At 38.1% G+C, this 24,178-nt stretch overlaps 1 protein-coding gene across 2 annotated transcripts in view; it reads right to left on the bottom strand.

The window, feature by feature from the left end:
* Positions 1-158: 158 nt before the first annotated feature.
* The window catches only part of LOC129722175 (G protein-coupled receptor kinase 1), a 240,987-nt gene continuing 216,967 nt past the window's right edge, over positions 159-24,178 (bottom strand). For both annotated transcript variants that reach the window (XM_055675448.1, XM_055675447.1), the window contains exons 8-13: positions 16,617-16,943; positions 16,437-16,537; positions 16,140-16,358; positions 15,867-16,073; positions 15,621-15,783; positions 159-5,514 (exon numbers count right to left, since the gene is read on the bottom strand). In XM_055675448.1, the coding sequence (XP_055531423.1) occupies positions 5,284-5,514; positions 15,621-15,783; positions 15,867-16,073; positions 16,140-16,358; positions 16,437-16,537; positions 16,617-16,943 (1,248 nt within the window). In that variant the 3' untranslated portion in view covers positions 159-5,283. The remainder of the gene's footprint in view (positions 5,515-15,620; positions 15,784-15,866; positions 16,074-16,139; positions 16,359-16,436; positions 16,538-16,616; positions 16,944-24,178) is intronic.

The raw sequence follows: 24,178 nt of genomic DNA on the forward strand, positions 1-24,178 counted from the left end.
TTGACACTTCCGGTCCCCAGGGGCAAGCGACTCGGTAATTGGATTAGTGTGGCGAAACTGTGTCAATGTAAGAAGAACCGCTTACGGCAGGTTTCTCTGGCAGTGACTGATTCACTGTCGAACATGCGTTCACAGACATGTAAATGAAACGCTTGCCAGTCTTTTTCATACTTATTGTTTTTTTTTATTCTAAAAATGTTCTCGCAAGTTTTCTTCGTCCAGTTCGGTATGTACAACTGCGCGGTACTATCAATCTCTAGTTTTCAAGTAACATTATCGATTAATGTTTTTTTTTGCTTGATGTTGGTTTATTTGTGGTTTGAAGATGCATTCTGCCGTCATGTGTTTTTTGTTTTCTGTAGTAGCAGGACTTAATCTTGCTGCTAATGTTAGCAACTCAAAATGTTCATGTTTTATTAGTGTTGCTTTTTTCCATTTCATTCCTCCTAGCGCACACATCGTAAAATTATTTGATCACTTTTTGTCCCTATTGGAGGATTTCACACTTATTCATTCAATCGTTAATTAATTCAATCGTTGGTGGCACCCTGCCTATATTCAGTGAAACATTATGAATTTGATGACATCGGTAGTTTAAATAACCTTGCATTCTTGAAATTCATGAAATAAATTCAGACGTGTTTTTTTCTGTGTGGACTCATTTTCAAAATATTTTCGAAAATTTCCAAAATAATATGTCTCTGATATCGTCTGTAATTAGTAAATTAATCCCTTCTCGTTTCCGACATTTTTTCGTCAGTCGTTTAGTAACAGAAACTTAGTTTCTTTCAACTTGTTGCTTTTCTAATTCATAAAGCTTTCGAGGAGTTTTTTTAAGGATTTGCGTATTATTCACTTCTAAATCGTTTATAGATTTGTACCTACACAGACTTGTGAACATTTCAATAATTTCCTAACAAAAGTAGTGTTTTAATAAAATGATATAGAAAAATCAATCTTTTCCAAAAAGACGTTCAACTTTAAGAACTCAAACGTGTAAAGTTGCTCACAAAGTTTCACTGCAATCTGAGAGGGTGTTGCCAACTCCATAGTCAAATTTGCGTGAAATCCCTCCACCGGAGCTGTTATCACTTCTTCCAATGCGTGTGCATGTGTGTATTTTTCTTCACCTTGTCGCTTGCAGTACCTTGCTTAAATGCAAACATTGAGACACATGTGGGTGGGATGTGTAGTATAAAAAATGTTAACACTAGTGTTTAATGCGTGTATCCTTGATAAAGCATAATGTAATTTGTGGTAAACGTAATGCATTTGACAAAATTCACACCGCCTACTCTGTATCTGCTTCTCTGTTAAATGATTCGTTTTTTTTTTTAATTTTCTGTGTTTATGTTAAATGAGTATGGGTCTTCTAGCATTCATTTACTTTTCTAACTTTTACTTATTGTTTTCCGATTATTGGCTTTTATGGTTGCTTCCGCGGTAGTGTGGTAAAAAAAATTCTTCCTGTCCTCTTTCATATTAAAACAACACCCGCTTGCTTCAGTATTATATCTTCATTAGAAAACATGAACGTTTTGTTTGGGTTACGGTTTGCATCCATAAACATTTATAAGTAATTGCAAATGTTTTGGTTCTAATAGGTGCTGCGTTAATTGTGATACCTTTTCCTAAATATTTGCTTACAAGTGTAGGTTTTACTATTAACATGTTTACGTTAATGGCAACACAGGATTGTTTCATATTGTTTTTTTTTCTCGCAAAAAGTCGATTGGTTTACTCTTTCGCTTTAACAGTGTTAGTCTCTTGTTACCAACAGTGTAAACTCTTGTACTCTGCTGTTCTATTAAAACGTTTATTTACTATATGCGTAACATTCAGCTATACAGGATTTGTTGCTTTTTTGCTGTTGTTGCTGCGTGCGACTTTATGTACAGGGTGATACAGTTTACGGATAATTCAAAAAATCACATTTTACCTATACTAATTGTACAATACAATAACAGTTACACAGTTAGTTTAGTTTAGAGTCGCTTGCTAGTGTGCGGCCGGTCGGACACGCGCTTGAAACTTCACAGTTAGATCTAGTGGGCTGGTTTGAGTTATGACACTGATTTATTGTTTGCCTGTTTTTTTTTTTGTTTTGACATGAATGCTAATGCTAGCGTTACAGTTTACTGGTTGAAGCAACAAATGCTGCGACTAATGACAAAGTTGGCTGGTTTGAAACGAGTGAAATTATCTTGCAGAGCTGCGTGATTACAGTGAAAATACGAAAACCGAATTGCTACAGATTTGTGACAAACTGTGGATATATTGTGATTGCCCAATATGCACTACAAGGGTGGTAAGTGATACGATTGCCTCGAACGGATTAGTACCGATAGAACGGCATGACATGGCGTCAGCATTTGTGTAGGAAACTTTTCTAAATCCTTCGGTAGTTTTTGGAAACATTCATCGAAAACTGCGCGTTTTTTTAGGATATTTTTGGAGCTGAGTAAGTAGACAGCAAAAGCCTTGTGCATCAGCAAGATTTTGGAACAGAATGCGAATGTTTCGGCCTTTTGAAGCAATGGTCAATCTGTCAATCTCACACTTCCTATGTGATGAAGTAGCCTACCCTTAGGCGTCATTTTTTTTGCAGAGGCCTCAGGCTTTTGTTTCTGTTCGATCCATGTCATATTCTATCGTTACTAATCGGATTCGCCTGGCCAGGTTAGCCGTATGTAGCCTGTGTGCGGTATATTTTTTAACAAAACTTTGGGTTTTAAGCCTATGAGGAGCTTGCTCGAGTGATTGAACGAGAACTACGCGAGTGGTAAAATAAATAAGCAAACAACTAATCGCCGAAGATAATACTCGTAACATTAGGGTGGTACTATTAATACCGAGTTAAGTTTCGAATACCAATGTACAACTGTTTGTAGTGTTGGTAAAATATGTGTGCTGTTGTGTGTGAATATGCGTAACAGGTTATAAAGTTCAGTTAGTAGAGATGTTAGTGTCTATACTCAATATAAGCGGTATGCGATGAACGAGATGTGGAAGAGAACTGATAAATTAAATCTACTCTAAAGTTTTGGTGTTGCATAACAGTGAGCTGCTGAATTTATACGACTTTTTTTACTTAAGTTGTTTGTTTCTTCTTTCTTTTGTGCTGCTTTTTAAATGTTACATTTTCGCTCTTCTATGAGGCAATTATAATTAAAAGATTTCCGTCTTTTTTTTCAAACATCGTTTTGCTTTAAATAAGAGTATCATTTTTCGTGTAATCGAATTGGATCTTACTACGATTGTTGGTTAGATTTTTTTTTAAACGGCAGGAGTACAGGAACAGTAGGTTTTTTAAATAGATTTTTATGGATTGTTGTTTTTGTTATTTTTTGGAAATGTAGGACCCGATCGTTTCAAAACCATCTTTTAAATTAGACTATATCTTTTTTTCTAACATGTCTTAGAATACAAAAATCAGTATCAATAGAAGGATTGTTCGTGCGCTTATCGGTCTTGAAACAGGCTACATTTGCAATGTTTGGTTGCTCTCTATTCTTATAACTTTCTCTCTCTCTAAAAGTTCTACTTTTTTGTTACATGACTAACCGAGTGTAAAAGGGAAGAAGAGTTTTCATTCGCGTTTAAAGTAACTGCTAAATCGGAGAAAGTGATTCGAACCCAATAAATTTGCGGAGAAGAGACCTTTCAACACATTCTTAACTTTTTTTTGGGCTGCCTCCGCGTGGCGTCAGGTGCAATTTGTTGTCCTAGTAGTATACTAATACTTAACCTTTTCAAAAACAAAGCCGAACACGAAACGGTAGAACGTTTGGGAAAAAACTAGATGACACTCATTAATTCTCTCGATTAGAGTATAATAGAATAGTAAAACTTTTTGGCTTGAAAAATGACGTTTATCATCTCAAATAGCAAACGAGTACGCGTTTTACTGTTCAACAGGAATACATTTTAAATATACATATTTCACACACATATACGTACATACAGACAGACAGACACGTAAAAAGGCTGTTGTAGTATTTAGTTTAAAGATGTTCGCTTACTGATCTAATTCTATACAAAAGTTTTTTTTTCTATGTGTATTATTAATTGTCAGCGTGTGAAATACCCATATAATTTTTCTTTTTGTTGCAGCTATAGAAAGTTGGAACAGAACGGGCGAAAATGGATACAGAACTTTGCCCATGAGAGAATATTTAGGTGGGATATTGGTTGTTTTTATTTCAACTGAAAATCAAGAAAACGAAACGTACAACTAAGGATTATGACAACGATGAAAACGACGACGACGACGACGACGAAGACGAAGACTACCGTTTTACAAACAACGATTTTTTGTCTCACATGCGCTGCGTGCGTGTGACGGTGTTTGCTAGTAGTTTAACAATATTTTAGGATAGTTACGCCCATGGTTTGCTGCATTTATCAGTAATATTTATAAACGGGTTCACTGCGTTTTTCATGCTCTTTTTTATATGTACGCCTATCATTATTGGTATTAATCTAGTGATTTAGATTATTCTTTTTCGGGTTTTTGTTGTTGTTGTATATCGGGTTTGTTTCTGCTTTTGTATAAATATCGCTAAATTATTGATCTAATAATTTCTTGCTTTGCTTTTGCTTCTTCACTTTGTAAAGAAGTACAATACTAAATTGACACATTTATTCGCTAACCCTATGACTTACCTTTTTTTCTTGGTTTCTATTTAATTTGTTTTTCAGCGCCTGGAACAGAGTGCCGATGGTTTGCAAATACTGCAATACTGACTTTGATTCGATCGTACAAAGAAATGCTTGACTTGTTCTTATTGTATCTCCTTCGAAGCAAACTATAATTTTTAGTAATGATTTCCATCAAATGCTAACTCGTATAGTATTATTTGCCTTACAGATATAGTATCCTTATGTTTTGTTCATATCACTGTCAAGATGCGCGATTTTTGTTGTATTTGATTATTTTGCTATCTTTTCATGTCTCATCACTTTCGGTTGTGCTTTTGCCAAGCGTCATTGTCATCTTTTACCCGACTAAGGTTTTCTTCCACGCTATCTCTAACTTGTTTTTCGCTTCAGCACTGAACCCGTACTCATTGGTGAGAATGAGGATCTCAAAACTTGACCCAAAAAAATAAATTGAATCGGCCTACTTTCCTAGGCTGTGGCAACGAAAACCGAATAAAAACCGCTAACTAAAGTCATGAACTGCAACGCCAACGTTTAGGTGTCCTTACACTTCATCTTCAGCAGCGGTTCCTTGAGACGATTCGGTTCTATGAAACAGGACCGAGATCGCAACAGTAACCGCTAGTTGGACGATCCGTTGGCGTTCTTCTGGGCGAGCGTCGATCCGGTGGTCGCCGCGGAGCCCGAGTTCGCGTTGGCCCCACTGGAAGAGATCAGCACGTTCGCCTTGGACGCTTCCCGTTCGGTGCCGTAAATTTTGCCCGCTTTCTTGGCCATCGAACCGAGCAGCTCCTGGCTTTCCTTGTGCGCACCGCGCAACGATAGCGCCCACTCTTTGAGGCCGATTTCGTCCTGTGGATGGGAGAAAGTTTGATGAATTGGTTGTGATGAAATTTATTAGGTTTTATTTGTCTTAGTTTTGTTACATTTCCATGTGAGTCTTATTTCGTTTTTATCTCAATTCTATCTTTCGAATTTTATTTTCATTTGACTAAAGTTGTTTATAGCAATAATTGCGTCGTTTGCGATTATAGCAATAATTGAGTGATAATTCTGCTTATATTTTTCTTCATTCTGTTTAGTTTTTCATCGGATGAAGGCGTAAAGTAAGCAGATGATAGTCTATTTCTTGGCGCAGGACTACGTATTACTTTAGTAGTTTGGCATGCTGTGAAAAGTGTAATGAAACGCCTATTCATGCATATTACAATGAAACCACCAGGAGTCGATATCGAAGGGACCATCGACTCAAGGAAATATTGACTCATAGAATAAATTTCTAAAAACGTCAATTATTCATACAATAGATTGCATAGAGTTGTGCACACTATTTTTTGTTATTTTAAACTCAAGATATTTTTTTTTATTTAGCAACAGGTGCCTAGAGTCAATACATGTTGCTTCGTGAATCTATCCGGACCGATTGTTTCTGATATAAATGCGAATTTGTTTGATATTGATAAAGATTTTATTTTATGATATTGGTTGATCATTTAAAATCACAATTCTAAGAATATAACTCAAAAATGGCAATAATATGTCAAATATAATGTTATTAATAATGGTATGTTTTATTGAAATACTGTATTCGGCAATATAATAGATAGTAAAGCTGCAGTTCTGGAGAAAAAAAATTACCCTGTAAAAGTAACTTTTCCTTTGGTAGCAAGAGTTAAAAAAAAATTCTAAGAAATGAGAGCATTTTTATATATCTTGATGTCATGTGTCAAAATTTGCCGATATTAAAATGAGTTGAGGTCATCTAATAAAATATCTTTATTAGAGAGGTTTTCAGCTGGTTCGCTTCTGCTTTCAAAAGATTTCTTGTCTGAATCATAAATTCAGTTTGATATTAGGAAGCAAGATTTTTGCTAACTTTCAAGCTTCCGGTATTATTGCTGTAAAGTTTGTTGTTTCTTCTAGTTTCGCTAACTAAATTTGTTAAAAATCCAGTCTAGCCTATCATATTTGGAGCCAGTCAGCACATTATTCCTTCATTTCTTAGTTTTCTTCATCTTCAATTTGAAAATAACATCGGCTCGTAGAAACCAAACAACTAGCAAAGTTACCATGCGGGACCATCGAGCGGAGGAGGCATCGAGTAATAGAAATATCTACTACTGGGATTGAGTTTGCATGCGAAATCGAAGGGACTGACAATATCATCGAGTATAGGAAAATATCGACTCATGGAGGTTTGACTGTATTATGTAAACATAAAAAATGGTCTCGATTTGAAGGGCACATTCGACTCTATATATTGGTGCTTATTACGGGAGTCACTTTACGGTGAAATCAGAGTGAAGTGAATATAGTCTTACAGCTTATACGGGACTCACGTAAGTGAGGAAAACGTTGCAAAGTGACATCTGCCGTGAAATCTGAGTTACTATGAGTGTCATATCACTGAAGTGAAAATGGAATAAGCGACGTTTCGCGTGAAATTATTTTACGACCATTTTGAGTGGTGAAATGATTCCACAAAGAAAGGATAAGCCAGGAAAATTGATTGATTTGTGATCTTATGGTAAATATTGGATTTATTTTTCATTAACGAAATGAATTAGAATTTGATCCTTGTCTCAAAGCGGTCAAAGTTAAAATTTTTTATCGATGAAAAAATGCATGCCAGTTCATGAAATTTTGGATGCCGGAAAAAAAAATTTTTGATAAAAAATCTCTTAAAAAAATATATTAAAAAAACGGAAAATTCGACTTTCTGGGACTAAGAAATTTTCCAGCCGGAAAACCTTCTCATTTCACTTGTCCTATTCTCAATTTCACTTCACGGCGGTAATTTTTGTCATCTCATTTGAGATGGAATCGGGAATAGGGTTAAAAAAGTGAAGCACTTGAGATAATTTTTATCATGTTTTTGAATTGAGTTTACTCAAATATGAAAATAACATATTTTGAAAATTTTCTCCATATGTAGAACCGAACGTTCCCTGCAAATTGAGACCAAGAGATATATGTTATGTTTGCCCTGAAAAGAACAATAAACAAATGAAAAAGCTGTCGGATGAATGCAAGAGTGCAGCATTATGTTGCGTGTTGCATATTGCAGTTGTGCGAATGGGGAACAACAAAATTCTGTATGTGCTGAATTCACAACATGAATTCGAGATGTTGCTGTAAAGTCGAATTGATCATTCTTCTTCAGACGTTCCAACATTTCGAATGAAGTGTAATGGATTCTCTGAAGCGTTTCCAGATTTTTTGGCAGGACACACCGAACTTTTGTTTGAAATATTATTAGTTTTGTATATACCGCTATTTATGTTGTTGCCAGCACCCCCTCAGAATTCATTGAAACATTGTGAGTGTGTAGGCGTTACTACCCTATGCAACTTTGTATCCTTTTACTAAAATTTATCTGGACTAACATTTGAAAAGGGCTGATTTCTTTCAATAAATCGTTATATTTGAAAAAGCTTTAAAAACATTGAAAAAAAGAAATTAAAAACTTTGAGATCCTACACTGAAAAAATTTTATATTTTTGAAACAAAAAGTGATTACGTTCATCGGTCAGTTTCTTGAAAATAATTTTTTAGTTAGACAATTTAGCTGCCTAAAACTTTTCTGGAAAATTTGAAGTGGGCATTCTTAACAAATGTATTTCATGTCTATGGAACATTCTTAACATGAAACTGTGATGGACACGGAAATTTTTTTCTAGAAAAACTTTTTTTTAAGAGTACCCACGTTGATTTGTTCAAAAGAATTTTAGGCAACTAAATTGCCTATCTGAAAAAATGTTAAAAATCTGAGATAACCGATTTTTTTAAAGTCACTTTTCGTTTTTATAATAAATTTTTCCAGTGTTGGATCTCAAATTGATTTTTTTTAAATTTTTATTTTTTTGGTTCAGATAATTTTCTAGACTTTTTTAGTTCAGATAATTTTCTAGAGGTTGGCAAATGGCTGGACACGTGTGACTTGAGACCCTATTGTGGCCATTCACCTCTGTCCAGCAACTCCTATCCCAACCTCCACGTGGTGCCGACCAGAATACGAGTAACCTCAACGAAGATCGGGTAACCAACCCCCGGTGGAAACTATGGTCGTATGCTGACTGGGAAGGAAGTCGTACGCGGCTGTATCCCCATAATAGGGGAGGCGTATAACAGCGACTGACCCGGAGCGGACAGCTGAATTATGGAATGCTGTATCCCGCCAGCTACACTTAAGATGGCAGCCCCATCAGCAGGATGTAGGCATCGCGATCCTGGTAAGCTAGCATACCGAAACCTGTCTACAACCACGAACAACGAATTTAGAAATACGGAACGGATCAATCGGCAAAGACCTTGGCTATGAACTTGGAAAAAGATTAAGGTAAACGATTGGAAATTGGCTACTTGGAACGTCCGATCTCTCAATAAACCAGCGCGGGCTGGCATGCTTGTTCGAGAACTACAGCGACAGGGAGTCGAAATCGCAGCGATTCAGAAGGTTCGGTGGCCGAATTCCGGAGAAGGGAAATTCCGTGCAGTAGACCCTATTGCACACACTTCTTTCAAGTACCACATCTACTACAGTGGCGGCAAAGCAGCGGAACGGGGCGTCGGTTTCGTAGTGCTGAGAAATCAGAAAACAAGAGTCATCAGGTGGAGGCACGTAGATGACCGTATATGCGTGTTGAAAATTAAGGGCAAATTCTTCAACTACAGTTTAATCAACACCTACGCACCGACAAACGACAAATCCGATGAAGTCAAAAATGAGCTCTATGAGAAGCTTGAACGAATCTATGACGAGTGCCCAAAACACGAAGTAAAAGTCATCATCGGAGACGCAAACGCACAGGTTGGGAGGGAGGAATTCTTCCGTCCGGTCATTGGAAGGCATAGCCTTCACTCGTCAACCAATGAAAACGGCCTGAGGCTGATAAATTTAGCCGCGGCCAGAGGAATGGCCATATGTAGCTCCTATTTTCCACGTTTGAAATTTCGGAACACACCTGAAGGCATCCAAATGGAGAAGCCTGCTCCCAGATCGTGTACGTGCTGATTGACGGTCGGCACTTTTCGGATGTTACTGACGTTAGGTCTTTTCGGGGACCAAACATTGACTTTGAGCATTATCTCGTCGTTTGTAACATCCGCGCACGGTTGTCGAACGTGCTGAAATCTCGCACAGAGAGGACGACGCGTTTCAACATTCAGCAATTGAAGGCGATGGCGTGGCAGCAGAATACGCCAGAGAGCTGGATCAACGGATCGCAGAACAACAGTAGGAAGGAGTGGAAGACATAAATGGGATGTGGAGCAGTATCCACGGCGCCATCGAAACGACGTGCCAGAGAGCGACAGATGAGAAGAACCGTGCCAAGAGCCACATGCTCACTACGCGTCAGAACAGAGAGAGGTACAGGGGGACAAGAGCTGCCGAAAATAGAACCCACCGTCGGAAGAAGCGCGAGTACGAGGAGCAGGTGCTCGCCAGCGCAGAGGACAGCTATCTCAAAATGACGTGCGGAGATTCTAGAGAACTATCAACAGAGTCAGAAGCAGGAGTTTCCCTGTGCCGGCCATGTGTAATGACAAGGACGGCAACCTGCTTACTGATAAACCGACGGTTGCAGCCAGGTGGAAGGAGAATTATCAGGCGCTATTGAATGGTGAGGAGCCGGATGAGCAGAGCAGGAACAGGATGACCATTATGAGTGACGAACAAGCTGTGGAGCCACCAACACAGGAGGAGATGAAAAAGACGATTAGTGAGCTGATAAACGGCAAAGCCGCTAGGAAGGACGGTATCCCGGCCGAACTTCTGAAAGCGGGAAGCGAGCGGCTGTACTATGCGATCCACCAGAGAATACTAAGGACCTGGGCGGATGAACAAATGCCGAACGACTGGTTGGAAGGCCTCATATGCCCTATCTATAAGAAGGGCCATCGATAGGATTGTGGCAACTATCGAGGCATAACGTTGCTCAACTCCGCATATAAAGTGCTCTCTCGTTTCCTGTTTTTCAGATTGAGACCGTTAACGGAATTTTTTGTTGGCGAATGCCAAGCTGGTTTTCGACAGGGGCGTTCCACGACGGATCAAATCTTCACCCTGCGACAGATCCTCGATAAGTTCCGGGAGTACAACTTACCAACTCACTATTGTTTGTGGATTTCAGGGCGGCATACGACTCAGTGAAAAGAAACGAGCTGTGGCAGATCATGCTGGAACACGGTTTCCCTACGAAACTAATTAAGCTGAGTCGTATGACGCTGAAGGGATCGAAATCGTGCGTGCGGCTAGCTGGCGAGACATCAGCCGCGTTCGTAACGTTGGATGGACTGAAGCAGGGAGATGCGCTCTCCAACTTGCTGTTCAACATCGCTCTTGAAGGTGCAGCACGAAGAGCAAAATGGAAAGAAATCGTACCGTTTCACGAAATCTCACATGCTTCTTGGTTTTGCGGACGACATCAATATCATCGGTATCAACCGTAAGGCCGTGGAGGAGGCCTTCGTACCTAGGAAGCAGCGAGATTGGGACTTGTCATTAACTCTGCCAGAAGGACTTTAAATTGTAAACTCGGAACATGGAACTGTAAGTCGTTATGCTTTCCGGGCTGCGATAGGATTATCTACGACGAGTCAAATCCACGCAGCTTAGAAGTTGTAGCACGGCAGGACAGAACTGTGGCACTACCAACGAGCTGAGAACCGGTTTTGTAGTACCGGGAAGGATGCGTCAACGCGTGATTGAGTGGTACCCGAATAATGCTGGGATGTGTAAATTAAGGATTAAAACCAAACGGTATTGAAGCCACAAATAGCCGATTTCGAGCCACCATTTCGAATTTTAAAAGGCACAAGACTTAGTAACAGTTAAAGCATAGTTTACAGTTCCAAGCGAAGTGAAAAATTTGACAAGTGGAAAAGCGTACTTTTTCGCAAGCGAAATCTGTCGTGAAAACTTGGTTGTGTAACAAACAGGTATTTCACCAACCTGCAGTCTACAGTTCATGCGAAGCGAAATTAACTAGTTTACACTTCGAGCGTAGTGAAAATTTGCAGGAACTAACGGAATACAAATGTACTGAAATGTCAAGTTTTCGCTAGAGGCTTCTCTTTTCACGAGTATGTACATGCGTGAAAAAAGTAAGCTCAAGTGAAAAAGATGCAATCCACACCTTTGATTTCACTGGATCAAATTTGTTTACAGTTCTAAGCAAAGTGAAATCTTCGCAGCATTTTGTATGAGATTTTCACTTCGCTTGGAACTCTAAACTAGGCTTAATCACATCCATGTCACGAACGTCATTCCCATACATTTTGCTTGAAGCCAATTTTCTCTGGCTCTCTGGCTCGATTTCACGTCAAAAGGCTGTCAGTGCTTTCGAAACAGCCGAATAAGCTTCGTTCATGCAAGATCAGCTGTTGCTGCAAGTGGTGTGTAGAAATCTAAAAAGCGAAAAATGTTTTTTTTTGTTTCGTTCGATCTCTAGATGTTGTGCAGGACATAAATAGATATGTCCAGACATGTTTCAACACTTTCTGGATCATAAATTCAATATTCATATTGATATGTATTCATTAGAACTTTTCACGCGAAAAAAATGTGCAACAGCCTATGCGGCACAATGAACGGAGCTTAAGATCATATCATTAACAGTAGCGCCATCATCATCGGCGGCGGCTTCAGGCCACAGTCGCCGTGACATGGGTCTGGGCTTAATGCGTCACCTGTAAAAATGCTTTTTCACGATTGCTGCGGTGAAACAAACATAAAATAGCGGTTTCACAGGGAACGCATTATGTATTTCCAAGTTATGTGCTTCTGAAAATTCGAAGTGATGGCTCGAAATCGGCCGTTTGTGGTTTCAATACCGTCCTACTTTAAAGACCGAATATTCAATTACAGCATCATCAACGTGCACTGCCCACACGAGGCGAGATCCGACGACGAGTAGGAAGCGTTCTACGCGCAGCTGGAACGAGTGTATAACGACTGCACTAGTAGGGACGTGAAAATTGTCTTCGGCGACATTAACACTCAGGAAGCACGGACGCAATGCATAAACCAGTGCAAACTGGGAAAAAATGAACTCAAATTCCCACAAATTAGAAGCCGCTGGGCTGGCATCCTGAAATATAGCATTTATCATGTAAAATTGGTCAACGAATCGATTGGTGATGGTTTCATTAAGTGCACGTAAAATGGTATATTTCGCCCCTTTTCACCCTATTTTTATGTATTTTTGGAAATATATACCCTTTCCCGTGACCTGCACAGAATGAAATTATCACCAATCGATTTATTGACTAATTTTACATAAGAAATGCTATATTTTTGGTTGCCAGCCCAGCGGTTTCTAATTAGTGGGAATTTGGGTTCATTTTTTCCCAGTGTGCAGTGGTTGGGCCGAACAGCCTTCATGCCATATCGAAAGACAACGGTCAACGGTGCGTAAACTTTGCAGCCTTATGTGATATAATAGTCCGACACATGGCACTTTATGCCCCTTCAGTATTTTTCCCGAGGGGCAACGTATCATTTTGGCCCCCTCGATAATTCTCAAAGGTTGGCGACTCTTTTTTCGGTTTTCTTGATAGTTTAATTTTCTAATTTCAAACTTCACAACCCTCACGCCATTTTGCAAAGTTTTGGTCTACGATAGTTACTATCAAAACTGCCATTCCAATCACACGTCAAGACGTAGTGCACGCAAAAATTTTAAGCACTATATTTCTAGAATCAGAATAATCATATTTTCTCGAAGCTCTTTTGCCCCCCCAATAATTCTACTTAATCGGCGCCCATGGTTGTATACTATAGTGTCGGCTGTGCTGAGGAAGTAAGGTAGTGTTTGGTTGCTCGGTATGATTTTAACAATCCATCTTAATTACTAATTGTTTGAATAGTGGTTCCATCAATTGTTTGTTTTGGTTACAAAAATTCAACCGCAAAATAAATTCTGATCGATTGATGCCAAAACCTCGATAATCTGATAAAATAGGACTGAAATATAAGCGCTCAAATCCTAACCACTTTTTCCATGGTTGAATTACTTGATTTTCAAATTCAGGAATCTAACTTCCAGATGGACGTAGTCCCAAATTTCCCAAAATATCGCGATTGTGTTATCAATTTCTACTTTCTTTTTTCTTTTTTTTCGATTCTTACAACATTTTTGTAAAATCCCAAGATGAGATTTTTTTAGATTTTTTTTTCCTTTTCCTACTTTTACTTCCCAATACTCATTTTGAATTGTAGGGGAGCTGGTAGCCACAAGGTTACAGAGTCCGCCTTGATAAGCAGATGGTCGTGAGTTCGAATCTTGTTATAGAAGCAGGTCATTTTTAATTATCAAAGGACTTAAGCATGGGTTAATTCTCAGGCTCCTCATCACCACCATCACCACTCTCTAGAATCACCTAGCGATAGAGAACATTTATATGCTTCTAAAATAATAACTTAGCTCTTGCATCGATAGAACTGATAGAGATAGAACCCAATACCCTCCACTCCGTTCTCGTAATGAAATAACATTTGTACGTCTCTGGGATTGGGTTCTTTGGGTAGACAAACGCGCGCGTCGTCGCTCTCTCGCAGTCGATAGAATTAGAATCGCGATACTACATACGGTGAAATTTCGAAAAGGAATGCGACACACACTAACACAAATCTCCTTCATACGTGCTTGTGGAGTGTGCAGGAGGAGTATATCCGGCTCTCTAGTAGCAACAAGTATCGAACTAACTTTCCTTTCCTTCCTTCCTTTGATCTACGTTCTGGATCGGCAGGCGTCGTTACTGATCAGCATGCAGGGATCATTGGAGATGCACATCGAATAGCTAAAAATCCCAAGCAATAATTGATAAATTCCATGTGCAATTCCGGTCGATCCTGGTCAGTAACGAAGTGGTAACCGGTGGTGATCAATCAAGCTTCAAGCTCAATACTCATTTTGAATTGTATATATTGTAATCCCACGTTCCCGACCGGACATCTTTTTTTCGAAGAAGAATTTTTCGATAATTATGATTCCCCATTTCGGCTTCACAATTTTTGTAACTTCCCAGGTCTCAGTCTCAATATGATACCATTAAATTTTCAATTTTCTATTTCAATCATCTATCAAGTCTAAGGCCAGTATTTTCTTCTTATTTTCCGATTATTGTATTTTTTTCAAAACCTAATTCTAAATCCTCAACTCCTAGTTTTTTGTTGGTATAGAAATCACAACATTGGATTTTTAATCGATTTCAATTTTTGATATCTCAATTATCATATCTCAGTTTTCATTGCATAATTTCTAATTCACATTTCTCGAATTTCGTTTTGCAATTCAATTTAAATTTTAATTTTTAATTCCATTTTTTTTATTAAATTGTGTTCTTTCCAAGTAAAGTTCTTAATTTTATAACATGTTTGTTATTAATTTTCAAATATTCTCATTTTTACCCTATTCTCATCTCTTATCTCTCATTTTTCAAATATTAATTCTTATTTCTGGTTGCTGATCTTTGCAATTTTTTCTTTCATCGAACAATTCGAAAATTCTTGTCTCAATAAATTTCACATTTTTCAGTTCTCATTTCTAATCAATTCAATACTCATTTTTTAATTTTAATACTCAATTCTTATTTTGCATTTTACAATCTCAAATTGTTTGCTTTTCTTGCTAAATTCTCATTTCTCGGTTCCTAATTGTATATCCCAAAACATAGAGGAATGAGAACAATTTTTTTCACTTTGTGTGCTGCCCGTTTCTCAATGCTCGTTTCTTATTTTTCGATTATTCTTTTTCAATTATAATTTCGAAGTTCTTATTTTTCGATTCTTATTTTCCGTTTCTAACTTCACAGTTTCTAAATTCTCGCTTCTTAACACTGATCAATTCATAGTTCCTAGTTCATTTCTCAGTTTTGAATTGTGTCATAATAATTTTTCGGAATGGACACCGAAAACATTTAATTATTTTCCACTAGTGGTTTTGCTAACTTACCGACATCGTCAGAATCAGCTTGCCATCGCGAATGCCATCTCGGAATCGAATCTGTATGCACTGTTCATTCTTGAACTGCACAAAGTCTGCCGACACTTCCTCAACCTGATCCATAAACACTAGCTCTGGCTTTGTACTACCACTGTCCGTGTGCAGTTCTAACCTGGAAAAATAAACAAACAACGAAGCAAAACGAAGATTAGCCAAATTTCACTTCCTGTGGTGTTCACCACCCAACTGACTAACCTATTCGGATAAAGCTTGGCGTACCGCGTCTGCCAAACGGATGCAAACGAGCCGCTGTACTTCTTGATATACCCGTGTAGTATGCAGTCCGAGTCCTTTTCGTCCGCATCGAAACGCTGCTTGTGTTTGGCCTTGCGCTTCTGTTCCAGTCGATCCGCCTCGTTGTTGACGGTTTCGAAGACAGTTTCCGACACTTCCTGCTGCCATCTGTTGACGAATAGAACGTTTTAGTATGGGTAGTGTTTCGCGTTTCCACTTCACGGTGGTGCGCACCTTTCCGAGATGGTAAGTGGGAAGTATTTGTAAAGCTCCTGGTCCTGCTCAGTCAGTTTAATACCTTTGGTATCCTCCTCGTCGAACGAACCGATATCGAAGGCGTCCGCGGCATTTACCTCCCCTCGTGGAGGTATTAGCGGTGGGGTGTACTTCTGATAATAGACCTGGTTCCAGTCGATACCGGTGAAAAACGGATGTGCTTTCACTTCGTCCGCCCTGTCGAAGAAGGAAATGGATTTTTCGACAGCTCAATTAAACACTTTCCAACTGCTCGATTGATTGTGTCAAGCTTACCCTCCTCCTTTACAGCCTAATCGTTTATCAATGTCCCGCTGGAGCAGTCCCTCCAGCAGATCCCTCAGTTCTTTGCTAAACGATTCGGGCAGTTCAACGTTCTGTAAAATAGGGCCGAAAAAGCAGTGGACGATGAACACAGTTTGCAGTTTTATTGCTTCCGCAACCGCATCAACTTACCATCGTCAGTGTCATCCGGTCGATCTCGTGCTTGTCCTTGGTTTTATGCTGCCGAAATGGCGAGTGGCCCTTCAGCAGCTTGTACAGCATGCAACCGAAGCTAAACCAGTCGGCACTGGAGTCGTACGGTGTTCCTTTCGATAGCACTTCCGGCGCCATATAGCCGTGCGTTCCGACCGAGGCGTGAGGTTTCTTCTTGCTAAAGTCACAGGCCAGCCCCAAATCCGAGATCCGCACGTGGCCGTTCTCGTCCAGCAGAATGTTGGCCGGCTTCAGGTCCCGATAGACGATGAAGCGCTTGTGCATATGCTCCAGCCCGAGAATGACCTAGATTTTTTTTTGTTATTAAGGGAAAACGATTATAGTATACGAAAACGATAGATGGAACTAGCGGGGAAAATTAAAACGGAAATGATGCAGATAAGGTTTCATTCGATTTTTCGCCTGTCCAGTCCAGGCAAGCCGATGGACAGCTATTTCCACTGAGCGCGAATGAGTGACTGTGTGTGTATGTATGTATGTATGTATGTGCCGACAGGACGTGGGTGTGGACGAAGATGGTGGCACATGCCACCACACACAGAACTACGGATTCCATTTCATCGTTTGTTCGAGGATATACTCCGGCTGCGGAAACATTGTCGAGAATGTAATCTCTTTTTGATGGGCTCACGTGATTCAATCTATATTGAAATTTATCCAGCAGATTTACTGGCATAACAGTCTGTAATTGATATATATTCGTACATTAATTTAGCCGAGATCTTTCCATCGCCTCGTATAATAAATTGCCGCAACTGGTCGGGTGGTGATTTACGAGGTCCGAGAAAATTAAGTGGAACCGTAAAGCAGAATCAATTCATGAATTGCTCTGAATACGTTCTTCTGTAGCAATTATTTCCAATTTAAGAGTCAAAGCTCACCAATCCGACCCGAAAAATTTAACTGCATTGCCATGCTTTACCGGTAAAGTGATTGACAAGCAGGCTACAAAATTATTCATAGGATATTGTTATTTTCCCAGTCTGACGTGGATCAACAAAGTCAACTGACAGAGGGAAAATCTTATATACCCGCAAACTAACAACTATGGTCTAGTGCCATAACTCTAATACAGCTTGACAACGAGAGATAATTGGCAGCAGTCACATAACACACCACAGTTCTATTCTAATCCCGACTGTTTTGTTGTCATTCCTGTATGTGTATGTGAGTAAACAGTCTTTACATTGTGAGTATGTGAGTAAACAGTCTTTACATTGCAGCCCAGCAAAATCTCATTTATTATTACACCAATACTATTCCGAGCAGCATAATGAAGAGACAATTAAATGTCACGTTTTTGTCATGCGAAAGAGAAAACAATAAGAGTGAATTATTTCCCTAACAGCGAATGAAATAAATCAAGTCAACATTGATTTTTGGTAGAACAAGAGCAGCCAACAAAAAAAAGTCGGAAGGCAATAGGAACCGTTTTGGCATAACGCGCGTAATATCCTTCTTGGAAAGGTTCCTGGCTTTGGTACTTTTTTTTGCTGCTCGTTTCCTACCATCCGCGAATCCAATTTCCGAAACGAGCTGGAAACACTAAAAGTTCAGTAAACGATGCACTGACCCGGATTTTTTTTTTTACTTTCTATCGCTCTATTCATTCTCTTCGCCTTTTCTACCGGGAGCGAGCTTTCCACCCTCGGGCCAATTTTAGTTAGTGTGCTGCCAAAGTGCGCTTGCTATCTAAATGGAACGATATTACACCGGAAAAGTTTACAACTATGAGCTGTGGCCTGGTAGCAGAAGGGGAAGGGGGGATTCGATCTTTTGATTCTTTTTTTATTTTTGCCTTTCCAAGAAAGGATTTGAAATTTGAAATGTATTTATATTTAAATATAGGTTGAACCCAATACAGAATTAAGTCCTTTGCAAATACTAAATTTGCAATTCTAATCCGATTTACATAACAAATCTAACAATCCAATTCAGAAACTTCATTTAAGAGGTTATAATACCTTTTTGATCGAGAAAGACGAGGAAGGGTTTTTTTTCAGGTGTTTAGCCATTTTTTATTACATTAAAGCTATAATTTTCTGAAAGTACAGTTTTTTTACATTGAAAAAGCCTTTGATCATGAAAAATATCAACTACTAGTGAAGTTATGACGTGTTTTAAATTTTTACCCAGATAGATTTGCGTTGTTTACAATCGAGGTCCAAAGCGGCGCTTCATATAAATTGCCGTTACAACATCCTTTTCTGGATGAAATGAGAATGGGCCAACGAGATTCACGGTGTTCTGGAGACCAAAAGTTTTGATAAGTTTCGTCAAGACCTTGACAATGTGACCTTGTGAAACTCCAAGAAGAGTTCCTAGATTTGGACTATCAATCTCTGCTAACGAAGGTCAGCATCAAGATGTCAACTCCTTTGATATATTTGAACAGAAACTAATACTGCTGGTACTCGCTGCCACTGCCGCTGTCGCTACTTAGTTAGAACCGTTCTAGTCGCCATTCATTAGTGAAATGATTGGTTTAAACAGAAGTAGGCTCGTATTAAGTCATAATAGTTCATTACCGGTTCACTTGATGTATAATTCTGTCGACTCTGTTAGGGAAAGCAATCATTAAGCGGTCAATCTGCGTTTCAACGGGCTTGACCGTTCTCATATAGTTCTTTGCATAAATAAGGCTTGTAATTTTCAAATCTTGATAAGGAGGCATCCATAAATTACGTAACGTTCATAGGGGGGAGAGGGGGTTCTGTTATATAGGGGAAGGGGGCGTAACGTAACAAAATATATCTGGAGAGACTTCCCAAGAATGAGCATTTTTATTGAGCAAACTCTTCTACAGCGTTATGTAATTTTTATGGGGGGATTGGTGGTGGCGTTACGTTTCGTTACATATGGGGGTCCATAAATTGGGTTTTTGCGTTACGTAATTTATAGATGTCGCCTAATGCGTTGCGACAAAAGATGCCGCACTCAGTTACGTATCATTTCATTGCGCTACTATTGGGCGTTCCGACATTATGAGAAACTATTTGTTATTTATTTTAATGTCGGATATGATGCTCATCGCATCTCTGTGCTATCCCCAACACATTGGGCACTCTTCTGATAAAGCAATGAAAAACTGTTTTCACACTGAAAATTTGATGAGCGACGGATTTTGTTTCCCAACATCCCCGTTCGTGTGTTGCGAAAATACGACAGAGCTTTGGACTGGAGTAAGTGCTGGCCAATGCACCTGCTGTATGAAGGCAGAATTTTACTAAAGAAGGTAGTGCCGACGCGGCTATCCGCTGCTGCTCAGTTAGGACCATCCTAGTGGCCATCCGCTAGTAAACTGATCTGTTTGAACAGAAGCTGGCTTTTATACAGCCTAAAGGGTGCATTCCTAGTGCACTAGCTATATAGTTTTGTCGACCGTGCTAAGGAAAGCAAGCATTAAGCGACTAATCAGTGTTCAAAATCTGCGTTTCTCAAGGTTTGACAATTATCAATTGTACAATATTTCAAATGATCAAATTACAATTTCCTGTGATTTCTAATTGAAGAATAGAAGAAATCTGTTCAAAACTAGGCCACACATAAGCATTTGAAAAAAAAAAAACAAATTTCGTCCTCTTTTCCGTTTTTAGATTTTTATTTTACACCTCTATGTAGCGGATCTTTCTGAGAGCTGTAGTTCTACGTCAAAAAAAAAACCAAATTGCGAACAGCAAGAAACGCTTGAACATTGCCAAAAAAAAAAAATCACTGGTAGCAGTAATGGAGCTCAGCAGGTCAACTGAAATCATCGAACCCATATTAACGGGTGCCAACAAAAAAATTGGGTTTTTAGGTTCTCTCGCTCAACAACAAAGCTCTTAAAGAGAAATGAGGAAATGAGAGTACAGGTCGGACTCTATTATATATAGACTCCTTTATACTTAAACTCGATTATATGTGATTCGATTTTATATAATTTCAGACTCGATTATACACAGTGCTTCTACAAGTATGGATCAATCAACGTGTTGTCTGAATGTTAAAAAATAAACATAAAATCGGAAAATTTATCAATTACGCATGTTTTACTGTCTATTTTTGTGTTCTGATGTGTACTTTCGATCAACAATTAGTTTCACTGCACCTGATGTGTGTAAACCGGTTCAGAATAAAAATATTGCTATACATAGCAAAAGACGCAATCATGGGTCACTTTTGGCATTCAAGAATTCTATTTTATGTTGTAAAAGCTTGATAATAAGTTATTTTATTCAGTCTTCGTGTATTATCATGCAAAAGTAATAAAATAGCTAAAATAAAGACTGACTTACAAACGACATTTGCACATTTAAATTATTTCTATCGTTTAAATAAGGTTACAGCTGAGTTGAAAAAAAATACCACGGCTAATGAAAATTTCTCAATTTCGTGAGTATAGACGTATTTAACACTTTTCATATGAATCATTTTTTTTCATTTTATTAGTTTATCACATTGTAAAAACATCCTTTCGTTATTCAAAACCGTTTTCCAACAGGCAAATGATCATGTTATATTATGCTAAGATTTCAAAATTATAAAAATTATAAACAATGTGTAAATTAGCTTGCAAGTCTCATCACGTGTGCAGTAATTTTATTCTTTTTCATACGTAGTTCGAATCTACATCTAAAACCCTTCAAAATGATATGTCAATATCACCTGTAGCTCTTCAGAGTCCCGAGATATCCGCAAATTAAAAAACATGTTTTGCCAAATTCGTAAAAAGTAGAGGAAGTCCCATTGGCCGAGAGGTCCACCAATCGGTACAACACTTTGTTTTTATGAGTTCCGGGCCAAAGTACACCGACTCACAAATTTTGGTCGCAATCAGAGATGGTCGATGCATTTCCTCGGACACTTGACATGGAATGACCCATATCTTAAAAAATTCTAAAAACTTAAAAATTTTTGAAAATTAAAAAAAATTGACAAATCAATTACACTGATCAATTTTTTTACATTTGACTGCAATTACATTAGAAATAACTACGAGACATATGCTTTTTTGTAAGATATGTGTTTTCTGACTTTTATGGGGATCATCATCATCATCTCTCTCCTCTCTCTCTCTCTCTCTCTCTCTCTCTCTCTCTCTCTCTCTCTCTCTCTCTCTCTCTCTCTCTCTCTCTCTCTCTCTCTCTCTCTCTCTCTTCCACTCCCTCTCTCTCTCCCTCTTCATCCCTCTCTCTTTCTCTCTCTCTATTCTTGTGTCCGTGTGTCCTGGTGCGCTTGTTATCTCTGTTACGTTCTCCCTATTACTCAAATCTCTATAAAAGTTTGAGAAAACATTCTCAAGAAGTTGTATCTAAATATAAAGAGAAAATATTGTTTTCGATTTTTTGAAAAATGAAAAATTAACCCCTTCAAATCTCCAATAATATTCAAGGCAAAGCCCCGGTAGTCCCAAAACTTATTAAAGTTCAACTTGAATCCATAAACCAATACGAAATCCTTACCCAGAAATTCAATATGAAAATCTGATTAAAAATGTTATCCCATGCTCCATTTAAAAATCGAATATTCAAATACTATCCAACTACAGTAATCAACATTTAAACATTTAATAAGGCTGATACAAATTTTGAATAGTTTTTATATCCACGGTTATCAAAGTTAGCTAAGGGGAGGGCAAAAAATAAATAACACTGAGAAGAAAAAAAAAGGATAGCTTTCATAAAAATTGTATGCAAGTTACGACGTTTGTAACTTGCATGCAAAAGCGTGTTGAAAAATATCACATTATCATTATTAATTATTTGACTTGCCTTTCGATGACACTTTCACTATCACTGGACTTGTTTGTTGCTAATTAAGCATATACGCTGTTGAAAAAGTCAATAATATTAACAAAACGGCCTAAACTTTTTTTCCCTTCCAATTTTTAACATTTTTGAATGTGTGGGGGAGGGGGGGTTAACATAAAATGAAAATGAAACCACAAATTATTACAGTCAAAAATAAAAAAGTAGAACGACTTATTTCATACTGTCCGACGTTTCGTTAGTGGTCAGTGACATCTTTAGGGGAAACTGTGGGGCTTTATTACCGATTAGAAGCTTTTTACATATTAAACTGGTTAACAAATAAATATAGTTTAGCTAATTGTCTGTGGCTATTGTGTCTGTCAGATACATATACCTTGTTCGTTCCTTGTTCAGATGCTTTTTTTAAGCTTATCGCCCACACTGATTGGGGCGATCTTGGGTACATTCTATATTTTTATTCTTAATGTTCTAACAAACAATTTTTTTAACTAACTTTCAAATACATTTCCTGTGGACCTATTGCGATAGTGGGTGGTTATGTTATGCAGAGTAGTTTGATCTTGAGAGGGATAAGACGTTGATGTTACCTGAGGAACCCCTTCAAAGATCTTTCATAGATCTTTTGAGATTGGATGACAAAAAAGGAACTAATTGGCTGATATGTTGTTGTTGGGAATAAGACTTGACTGAAATTCGATGAAAAAATCAAAGTAAAAAAAATGGTTTGAAAATATAATACTTGAATTTAATCTATGAAAAGAACAAGAATAAATCTTTAGTCTAACTCAAAGTAGAATCCTGTATATTCCAAAGAAATCGTTCAATATTAAAATACAATCTTAATAACTGATTCTCGAACTCCAAAAACTGATTACAAATTCAATTTAAAACTTGAATCGAAGACATAGGTATAAAATCTAATCAATAATTTTTTATTCTATTCAATTCAAATCAAATCAAATTACAATCCGGACCAAATCTTATACAAGTCCAAAATAACCCAAATCCCAATCCAATAAAAGTTCACTCCAATCTCAATCCAGATTAATCCATATCCAATTTGGAATAAACTAAAATCTAATCTAATTTGAATCCTGTTTGATCCTAAGTTAAACCGAATCCAATCCTGATTTCAACCAATTGAAATCCAAACTATCCAAGACTATTTCAATTTAAATCCCATTCTTTCCAATTTAAATCCGAATGGGAAAAAAATCCGTTCCAAATTTAACCCAAAAACCATCACAAATATTCTGGTCAAAAATCCAATCCAATATAAATTAATTTCAAATCCAATTCAAATCCATGCTGCTAATTTAACCCACACTAAAATCCAAACCAAATCGTGGTCCACAAAACCTCAATTTACTCGTTTGTTTCAAGATATGAACAATTGTTCGCGGAGAGGGAAGGGGGCTCAAATTACCAAAACCTAGTCCACGTAGAATATGACTTATTCAATAGTAGCAATGTAGGCAAATCCAAATATAATCAGTGGAGGGTTCGACAAATCCTAAGCTCTACGGGCGCTTTTTATCATAAATTCAACAAAGCGGTAGAGTGGTCAAAGTCATCTCGCCGATCAAAGTCCCCCCGCTTTACGGTACTAAGTTTTTAGGCAGAAATATTTACGGTCATTTTTATGGTCCTACGGAAACAGTGTCAAAAATGTTTAAATTTTAGGATGCACCCTAGAAAATATTTTTTCCCCTATATCCAACTTGACTCAGTAATCAATTCTTTGAATTGAAGTTTATCTCGTGCGTT

The sequence above is a fragment of the Wyeomyia smithii genome, chromosome 2, assembly GCF_029784165.1.
Source record: "Wyeomyia smithii strain HCP4-BCI-WySm-NY-G18 chromosome 2, ASM2978416v1, whole genome shotgun sequence".
Classification (NCBI taxonomy): domain Eukaryota; kingdom Metazoa; phylum Arthropoda; class Insecta; order Diptera; family Culicidae; genus Wyeomyia; species Wyeomyia smithii.